At 42.4% G+C, this 10,605-nt stretch overlaps 1 protein-coding gene across 1 annotated transcript; it reads left to right on the forward strand.

The window, feature by feature from the left end:
- Positions 1-6,258: 6,258 nt before the first annotated feature.
- Positions 6,259-6,651, forward strand: LOC119821475 (40S ribosomal protein S12-like). The gene has a single exon (XM_038340521.1). It carries the CDS (start codon positions 6,259-6,261, stop codon positions 6,649-6,651), a length of 393 nt encoding a protein of 130 aa, XP_038196449.1.
- The last annotated feature ends 3,954 nt before the right edge of the window (positions 6,652-10,605 follow it).

Below are 10,605 nucleotides of genomic sequence, written 5' to 3' on the forward strand. Positions count from 1 at the left end.
TGTATTGTGGAGTGCAAAGCATGTTTAGCATATCTCATATATAATTTATATAATAAGTACATCAGACTACATTTTACATGAAAATGGAAATATACATATATAATAAACACACACAGAGAGAAATTTTGCAGAAAGAAATATAGAGAGATAATCCAGAAACACAAGAACAATGTTTATATGAACATACACAGGGAGGTCTTTCTGAACAGAGATTTTATCTACTTTTCTATGTAGGGAAATCTATATGAAGAAGTCACACAATAGTTCCCTTAAGTAACTTTCACCCTTTACCCCTTTAAAATATAGACGAATTCTAATTTTGAAATAGCAAAATTGCAGAAATTTCTTAGAGTTAGTTCAGGTTTCATAGGTACCAGTTGGTAAGAAACGAGGGATGCTTTCCTGGGGACCATTCCAAGATGAACAGAATTCCCGGTTTGTTCTCTCCCTCTCCACCAGGAAAACTACTCTCCTGTCAGGTCAGGTGTTCTTGCAGCCCAGACAAAGCAGAAAGCCTCAGAATTCCTTCCTAGGCACGTTCATCCTTCTTTGAACTGGAATGGGAAGGCTCCAGAAAGCATATAATATTGTATTGAGGCTTGGCCTATTTTTCTTTCTTTGTTTGTGTGTGTGTGTGTGTATGTGTGTGTATGTGTGTGTGTGTGTGTGTGTGAGAGAGAGAGAGAGAGAGAGAGAAAGGGGGGAGGGAGGGAGGGAGAGAATGAGGGAGGGAGGGAGAGAGAATGAACATTCCCAGTAGTACTTGTTTGATTGTTGATTGCTGGGGGCATTGTTTGCTTGCTTTCATTTTTGTTTACTGAGAAACAGCCTTGCTAAGTAGGAACTCAAAACCTCCACCCCAGCCCTATCCCAACCCCCACCCCACCCCAACTCCAGAGTGCTGGAATATAGACTTGTGACACACGACTCTGTGTAATGGCCGTGGGTTTTGTTTATTGTCTGGAAGATCAACACTGAGATAGCCTTTATCTTTTGGACAGGTGAAAATTTTTTCTCCTGTGGGTATCAGTTAAATCTTCACCAAGTCACTTTGATATTCATTCATTTTGGGGGGAACCCTTGGGATAGGTTTTTCTTGCATTGTGAGAATTTTGGTTTTGGCTTGGTCTTTCCTCACCTGAAATGCCCATCCCTGAAGGACCCCAAGATCCTCTGCTTTTCCACAAAGAACATAAATGATTAGCACAGAGTTCACAAAATAACAGAAGCAAAGATTTGAATTCACTACTTGTGAGACATCTGAGGGAATTGCTCTTAGCTTCCTGGGGAACTGAGTTAGAATTAAATCAAAATGCATGTTTTTACCATATGGTCGGTCATTCATTAGATTTGTCAGATTCATGATTCAATTTTGTAGTTCAAGTTTTCATACTGATTTCATTTTAAATATGGGATAAAACAGAAAAGTAGATAAAAATCTCTGTTCAGAAAGACCTCCCTGTGTATGTTCATATAAACAATCATTGTTCTTGTGTTTCTGGATTATCTCTCTATATTTCTTTCTGCAAAATTTCTCTCTCTGTGTGTTTATTACATATGTATATTTCCATTTTCATGTAAAATGTAGTCTGATGTACTTATTATATAAATTATATATGAGATATGCTAAACATGCTTTGCATTCCACAATACAACAATAACAGTGCTTTGTAGAAATAATTCTTTCCCTTTCTTCTTCCTTCCCTCCTTCCTTTCATTCTTCCCTCTCTCCTTTCTTTCTTTTTTCTTTCTTTCATTTTACATTTATTTATTACTCGTATGGGAAGGCACACGTGCGAGGCACACATGCGAGGCACATGTGCTAGGCACACGTGGGAGGCACACATGTGGAGGCCAGAGGAAAGCTTGCAGAGACACTTCTCTTTCTTTACCACATGGCTTCTGTGGGGAAAGTACCTTTACCTAGAGAGCCATCTCCTCAGCCCCTCTAGAGAGACATGCACAAGCCATACATGCAAGCAAAGCACTCACACATAAAACAAATCTAAGGATTTTTAATATGGAGAACAATAAAGAAGAGATTTGGTGTTGGACTTCAGCCTTCACATGTGCACCCACACATATGTACACACGTATGAACATAAACACACATCATACACACAGATTAAAACATATAGAAGAAACACATTGGAAAGGATTAGAGAAAACCAGAGTTAGTAGAAACAGAACAGAATACCACAAAAACTCAGTCTTGACTATTATAGTTTCTCAGGAACATAAAACCCATGTCAGAATCGGATCCTTTGATGGAATCTAGGTATGTTACATTTGACTGGAGGAAGCAGGCTTGTTAGAAGTGAGAGCTACCAGAGAAAAATCACAGCTTCAGAAGCTGTAATTGGAAAAATAGGGTGTTCTGAAGAAATCCAATAGAATAATCATAGCTTCAGAGCAATATTTAAGTTGGAAAGAATCAATCTCAATAGAAGTAATTATCAGTTACATTACAGATAAAAATAGACAAAAAGATGAAATATGCTGTATAGAAAATTGATCAAAGAGTCAAATTTGCTTAATGGAATAAAACCCCAAAAGAAATTTATTGTTTCTTTTTAAAGCACAGAGCTCATATTTCCCAAGGGAACTTTTATTGATGGATCTGGTTTATTCCCTTCCAACAGACAAACTGCTACCAAATAAGTGAAGCCAACTTGAGAATTTTGTTGTTGTTGTTGTTTTGTTTTTAAGACAGGGTTTCTTTGTGGCTTTGGAGCCTATCCTGGAACTAGCTCTTGTACACCAGACTGGGCTCAAACTCACAGAGATTCCCCCTGCCTCTGCCTCCCAAGTGCTGGCATTAAAGGCACCCACTGCCTGACCAACTTGAGGATTTTATTGTCTTCCCAGGGAGGAGATGAAGCATCCATCTGGTGGTGAAGTCTTCCCTAACCTCCCCTGGCTTCATGAGCAGGGATCTCTTCTTCACGTCTGAGCACAGCACGGTTTTCTTCATAATTTCAGCTTCCTTCTGGAGAAGTGACTTCACCTGCCTCCCGCAGTCAGGCACCCTGCTTCCTGTCCTCACACCCCTTTTGCTGGGTCCTTCCTATACTTATGGATGAGTGGCGTTGGCACTTGCCTCATTTCTTAAAGTCAAGAATGTCAGCCTTGCGGACCCTAGGGCTTTTGATAAGGAGAACCAGAAAATACTTAGAGTGTTTAACTAGGACCAACATATTTTCTGGGGCATAGAGTACTGCTGCAGTAAACCACGTGGTGATACCCTCGGCTCCTTTCCTACTTAAAAGTCCTGTCACAGTGGTCCCTGTTTCATCGCCCTTCCGTTCTCTCGCCGTATCTGAGGTGCAATGTCAGAGCTGCTCAACCATGAATCAGTTTTTCTCTGAAGTGTTTCTGCCTTTGTCCCTCTGTAGGAAAACCCTGCAGGACATCCATGTCATCGGTATGCTCTGATCCTCTTTCTTCCTTTCGGTCCCCATTATGAGTCACCGTCACCTTTATGACATTTGCACAATTCGGATACTCAATGGCGTGTGCGGGAGTGCCCAGCCTTCTCTGTGAGCTTTCTGCTCTCTGCCTTTGACACTTAACTCCATCCTTCTGGCTGGCTACTTTCACTCTCACTTGACTCTTAGCTCTGGCTGACATTTCCGGGAGCCCAGCCACGGGCTCCGGTGGCACAAACCTCTTTTCACTTCTCTTGCCAGTTCACGCTGGCACTGTGCCTTTTGGTGGTGACCATGCTTAGCTTTGAGCCCTAATAAATAAATATCCCATTATCCCATTGCGTGTTTGCATTCCAAACTTTATGCTCTTATATTTAAAAAACAAAACAACACCCCCAACTTTTTAGGCTGTTTAAAAAAATGGTGTTGAGGATAGAACCACTGAGCCCTGAATTTGTGTTCTGATAACTTGTTTGGTACTTCTTGTCAGTCTTCTGGATCTCTACCTGTGACTATATATAGCCTGAGTTTGTCACCCCATGCCTGCCTCTGGAACCTCCTGATGCCTGTTGGCTACTTGCCTGGCTTGTTCTCTGAGTGCAGTCTTCTGCAGACAGCTGAGGGACCATGTTTCCTGTCTGCTGTATCTCCTGCCTTACTCCATCTCATGGTGAACTCCATCTCATGGTGAACTCCATCTCATGGTGAACTCCATCTCATGGTGGACTCCATCTCATGGTGAACTCCATCTCATGGTGAACTCCATCTCATGGTGAACTCCATCTCATGGTGAACTCCATCTCATGGTGAACTCCATCTCATGGTGAACTCCATCTCATGGTGAATTCCATCTCATGGTGAACTCCTCCATCTCATGGTGAACTCCATCTCATGGTGAACTCCTCCATCTCATGGTGAACTCCATCTCATGGTGAACTCCATCTCATGGTGAACTCCATCTCATGGTGAATTCCATCTCATGGTGAACTCCTCCATCTCATGGTGAACTCCATCTCATGGTGAACTCCATCTCATGGTGAACTCCATCTCATGGTGAACTCCTCCATCTCATGGTGAACTCCATCTCATGGTGAACTCCTCCATCTCATGGTGAACTCCATCTCATGGTGAACTCCATCTCATGGTGAACTCCATCTCATGGTGAATTCCATCTCATGGTGAACTCCTCCATCTCATGGCGAACTCCATCTCATGGTGAACTCCATCTCATGGTGAACCTCCCAGTCATAGAATTGTCAGTCAGTTCCTCCCACAGAGCCACATTTTGTCAAGAGAGATCACAATTTGTATTACGTTTTTTCTATTCTCCCACAATGGTATCACTCTCTTGTACCTCCTCAAATCTAGGAAGTAATTTTCATCTCCAGTTCTCAAGAAAAGCTTTTATGTAGAGCTCCTATTCTGAAAAAAAAAAAACCCAACCATTTAGCATATTTAAGTTCCTATGCTTACAGCAACATCTGATTTTATCCAGCTTTCCATTTTGTTGTTGTTGCTAACTCTACAATGTCTAATCCCTTTTGGGAGACATCTCTTTTGTTTGCTTTAAATGCTCTTAAGTCACATTAGAAGCACAAATAATTCTAGTATCTGCATCTGTCCAAAGATGCATTGGTAATCCTCAGACAAAAAGGTAAAGGGCGGGAGAGACCGCTCAGTAGTTAAGAGCATTGACTGCTCTTCCAAGACCCAGGTTTGACTCTCAGCACCCACATGGCAGCTCACAACCATCTGAAACTCCAGGGCTGGTGGATCCAGTGCCTTTTACTGGCACTGTGCACCACATTAGGCACATACATGAAGACAAAACACCCATCCACATAAAAATAAATAAATAGATAAGTAAAAATTTAGAAAGGAAGCGTTACATAATCATGGCTTGAGAACTTGGTGTAGATAGGATGTAGTCCCTGTCTTTAGGTAGCTCACACACTGCCCATTGGCAAGAGTGTGGATAAAGCTCTACCAGATCGAATGTGCGAGAACTTTCTGAACACAAGACTTAGTTTGATTCATTCGCGTTGGGCAAGAGGATTGGGGATTTCTCCACAGTCCATGTGAGCTGCTTCCTGTAGAATAAGTGTTTGCCACAGGGGCCAGCGACAGGCCTAGCAGAAGCAACAGGAAGTGGAAAGCTAATCCAGCAAGTCAGAGCAGGGTCATTGCACTGGGAAAGCGTGACTAATCCGGGCGGTTCCACTGAAGCGGCTCTCAGCGGGAGGAGCAGGAAACACAGCTGGAGAGACAGGTTGAGGTGAGCTTGAAAGAGCTGAGAGCTGTGCCAAGGAGCCCAATTCTGATCCTGGAGCGATAGCGACTACTCCCTCAGATTGAGCAATTCTTCAAGCGCCTGGTGGAGTAACCCAGCCTTTTCTGGCTGTACCAAACTGTATTCACAGAAGTTTAAGAAAGCATCAAGTATTTCATGGTCTAGAAGCTGTGTAAGACTGGAATAATTCTTCCAGAAGGCAGGTACCTTTCTAAACTTTAGCTCTACAAATATCCTTTTATATATTTTACATATAAGTATTTTTCCTTATTTGATGGATGATCTGTGGGAATATACTTACAGCAATAATTTACAGTAGTGCGTGCTTGTAATTCCAGCTATCTAGGAGGCCGAGACAGGAAGCTTGCAAGTTTGAGGCCAGTGCATACAATATGGCAGGATCATGTCTCAAAAAATAAAACAATAAAATAAAATAAAATCCAAAACCAGGAAAGCAGCTTTTCCCCTGCTGCCTCCGAGTTGCGCGGAGGCGGAGCCACGGGTGCGTTCAAGATTCGCCCTCACCCGTAATCCACCGCCATGGCCGAGGAAGGCATTGCTGCTGGAGGTGTAATGGACGTCAACGCTGCTCTTCAAGAGGTGCTGAAGACCGCCCTCATCCACGAGGGCCTCGCACGTGGCATCCGCGAAGCTGCCAAAGCCTTAGACAAGCGCCAAACCCATCTCTGTGTGTTTGCATCCAACTGTGATGAGCCTATGTATGTCAAGTTGGTGGAGGCCCTTTGTGCTGAGCACCAAATCAACCTAATTAAGGTTGATGACAACAAGAAACTCGGGGAATGGGTAGGCCTCTGTAAAACTGATCGAGAGGGAAAGCCACGGAAAGTAGTTGGTTGTGTGGTGGTTAAGGATTATGGCAAAGAATCTCAGGCCAAGGATGTCATTGAAGAGTACTTCAAGTGCAAGAAATGAATAAAAATTTTTGCTCAAAAAAAAACAACCAGAAAGCAAAAGTATAGTTTAGGTCTTTCTGGCATCCTGAAATGTATTTAATTACATTAGAATTTTGCTGTGAGTATAGAATTGTTTTTTAATAGGAGGTGTAGTTGTATGTATATGTGCATCCATTTATTTATAAGGAGAAAGAGAAATTGAGAGGGAGAGACAGTCAGAGACAGAGGTAGAAAAGAGGTGAGAATAGAGAAAGAACAAACTGGGAGAATCCCAATTTGACATTTTACATTTTGTTTTCTTGAAGTTGTTTAGAGCGAACATAAAATTTCCCCAACTTACTATTAGAATAGTATCTCCCAGTTTCTGGGAAATGGCCAATGATTTAAACTTTTCACGTTATTCTAGAAAAGGAACTGTCTTTCAAGGAAACATAAAAACGTTTTCAAAACTCTTTCATGAATACTTCCTAACAGATGTGTTTAGAAATGCATCAAGAAGAACTAGAAATGGGTGATGCCCTGTCCCTTCTTATGCTACAGGTGCGTCACGTCTTGTCTCGTGTACCTATAGCACCGGCTACACACCAGGCCCTTGGCTAGGAGCACAGGGAAAGCTCTCAGAGGTAAGGGCCTGGTCCTCTTTTGACTGTCGTCTTCATATCTATTAGTCAGTTCAGGGCTCCTAAATTTTGTTTGCTCACTACTATCTTTATGTCATTGCGTTTTTCCTCAGAAGACACTGTTTGGGCTTCTAAAGCCACTGCTAGAACCAACACAGAATAGAAGCTTCATGGGCACATACATCTCCAGAAAGTCTGCAGCCAATGACTGAAAAGGGGAACTTGATTGTTCCTGGCTTCTCTTTCTCTTAGGGAGTGGGAGAGGAGAGAGGGTAGCTTCAAGCTTTCTCTTGGCCACAAACTGCCAAAAGGCACTGTGTTGATTTTGGTGTTATGGGTAAATTTAGTAAGTAGACAAATTAGAGAATATGGAATCTGTGAATCATGAAGATTGGTTGAATGAGTTTGTTCTATGTGTATAATTACTTATTATATGGATATGCATGTGTGTGCATATCTATGTATATGCTAAGAACTCAATCAGATATTAATACTACATGGTTATAACTGAATTTCTTCTCTAAGAAACCCTGAACGCTAGGAGTGCCTTTGCCTAATTGGTGAAGGCCCATCTACGGTATGAAAGTCAACCTCCTATAGACAAAGTGACTATAGATGAAGTGACTCCTATAGTTAAAGTTGTAGACATTATCCACATGCACACAGTTCTTCAGAGAAACACTTAGATTAGTGTTTGTTTAAGTTACCAGGGTCCTATAGAGTACTCAACACAACAAACAACACTCATATCATAAAACAGTGCTAGCCTGAAGTTAGAACCAATAGAATTTGAGAATGGAGTGTGTGTTGGAGTGTGGTGTACCTGTGTGGGAGACATGTGCATGCACCATGGCACACGCATGGTGACCAGACGACAACTCTGTAGAGTTTGCTCTCTCCTTTCACCTTCCCGTGGGCTCAGGCTTTCACAGCAAGTCCTTTTACCCACCGAGCTGGCTCCCTGGCTGGTAGTCTCTCTATTCTTGGTCTTTGGCTGCACATCACAAGGTATTGCCACTGGCTGTTTACACGGAGGGGGCTGCATTTCAGAGCATCCTTCCTCTCTTTCTTCCTCTCTCCCCACCAGGGAAGGGTGGAACCACTCTCATTTAGTTATTTCCCAGGCTCGCATCTCCAGGTCATCACCTGCCATCTCAAGAACTTAGATCCCGGGCTTTCTCGGATAGTGCGGATAATTAATTGAAGGCTCAGCTTGTTTTACTTAGGTGGGAGTCAGAAGCAAAAGGCTAATATGTTATTGATTTGCGATTGCTTGTTAAGTATGGACAAGATTGGAATAGGCTGAGAGCCAGGGGCAGAATGGGCACGAGTCAGGGCAGAGCAGTGAGGAAATGAAGAGTTCAGCCTTAGAATGAAGAATCACCCTAGAATGAGGGGACCTCAGAATTCACGTCTGTGTCCGAGACAGAAACGTGGGCAGTGGTCACATCACCAGATACTTGGGTGGAAGTAGGAGTGATAAGGAATAACACAACAGCTTTGGCATGGCTGTGTTTCCTTCAAAAATTCCCATTGGGTAAGAAACTTAACTCTGTTTGGAGATAGGCCTTTTCAGGCCATTAAGTATCAGGTTAGGTTGTTATGATTGAAAACTGAGAGGAACTGGCGAACGTGCATGGTTAGTATAGTGTCGTACCCTACACTGCCTCTGGACCCTGTAGCATGAAGGCTCTAACTAGAAGTGGCCTCCTAACCTTTTCCTTGTTTCATTTCTGTTTCTGTGGTAAAATACTCCAACAGAAGCCACTTAGGAGGGAAAGGGTTTATTTTGCTTCACACTTCCAGGATACTGTTCACCATTATAGAGATGTCAAGTAAGAAGGAACTTTGAACAGTCAGTCACACCCACAATCAAGAACAGAGAGAAATGCATGCACGTGTGCTTAGTGCCCAGCTAGCTTTCTCTATCTAGTCCAGGGCACCAAGCCCATTTTCAAACTGGGTCTTTCCCCATCTGCTAAGTTAAGGCTATTCCCTGCAGTCATGCTCATGGGCCAGCCTCATCTAGCAGTCCCTCAATGACACTCTCTTCCCATGGGTGATTCTACTTTAAGTTGGCAATTAAAGGTCACCACCACAAACATCTAAAACCCTAAGTTAAAACAAAGTTGTTTTCTTAAAATGTATCCAGTCTGTGGTGTCGTGTTAGAATCCATAAAAATGCATGAAATAAAATGAATAAGGTAGTTTGTTTGTTTTTTTTTTACCCCGCCCCCTTCCCAAGACCTAACTTCCTTTTCTCCCTCAAGAATTCCCTCCAAATCCAGTTTGAACTTCACAAAGTCTTTGAATATGACGTCATGTCATGAGAACTGAGAGGAAGGTCTGGGATCCCAGAGTGCGCCAGGAAGCAGAAGAAATATAACCCAGCAGGAGAAGTTGACGACTAAATGCCTAACCAGTCACTAAAGAGTAAATGCATTGCTCCTTTTTTTTTCAGTCTCCACATGAGTGAATGGCCAGGGGGACATCTATTAGGCCGTGTCACTGAAGCATGGCTGCTGGGGCTCCTTGCAGCTGCACACATGAAAACAGTCTCTTCTCTCCATCCCAGAGAGATCCCGAGAGCTGACTGTTCCCCCATTCTGTTCTCCAGCCTGTAGAATACAGGGAACTCAAAGCACAGGCTGGAAAAAGATGGCTTTTCCCTTTGTTCTTCCTCTGTAGAGCTTGGGGATTTGGGGAGGTATTTACAGGCAGTTCAAGTGAAAATGATGTTGAGTAGTTCTTACTTTCTGCAAAGAAAGTAAAGGAAGAAAAAAGAAATCTTCCACAAGTTGCCTCCAGGTGCATTGCAAATGGCATGTTGATTGACTCAACTCAAAAAGAAATTAGGGATGTAAATGTGTTTGAGAAAATTATTATCCAAATCACAACATCCTCTTCAGACACTTCTATGATTGAATACTAAAAAGAACATTAAAAGTCTTCCAGCAGAGTGCTTCCCCAAAGTACTGAATGATCAACCGGCATGAATTCTCTTCTTGCCCTCTTCCCATCTTCTCTGTATCTGCTGTCAATTCAGGTCTGTTTGCATGTGTAATTCACACACATTTCATGGTGGCCTCCTGTCAAAATGCAACGAGGTTTTATATTTAAAACTATCAATACTTAAAAAGAGTCATGAGGCTTACAATTATGGGTAGAGATAGCTGTTATCAGTGTCTTAAAGACCATGGGTGGGGTATCTCAAAGGTGAGTATGTTCCATCCGCAATGACACGGCATAACATACCTTTCTTTTGGTTATTATGATAAACGTCTTAACCTTTTTTGTTTTTAAAAAAGCATATAGCTATTAAAATCCATATTTCTGTTGACCTTAATGATCAA

Source organism: Arvicola amphibius, chromosome 8, assembly GCF_903992535.2.
Source record: "Arvicola amphibius chromosome 8, mArvAmp1.2, whole genome shotgun sequence".
Taxonomy (NCBI): domain Eukaryota; kingdom Metazoa; phylum Chordata; class Mammalia; order Rodentia; family Cricetidae; genus Arvicola; species Arvicola amphibius.

Bases quoted from the DNA above. Each gene is read 5' to 3' on its own strand.
- LOC119821475 (XM_038340521.1), top strand. From the start codon at position 6,259: ATGGCCGAGGAAGGCATTGCTGCTGGAGGTGTAATGGACGTCAACGCT.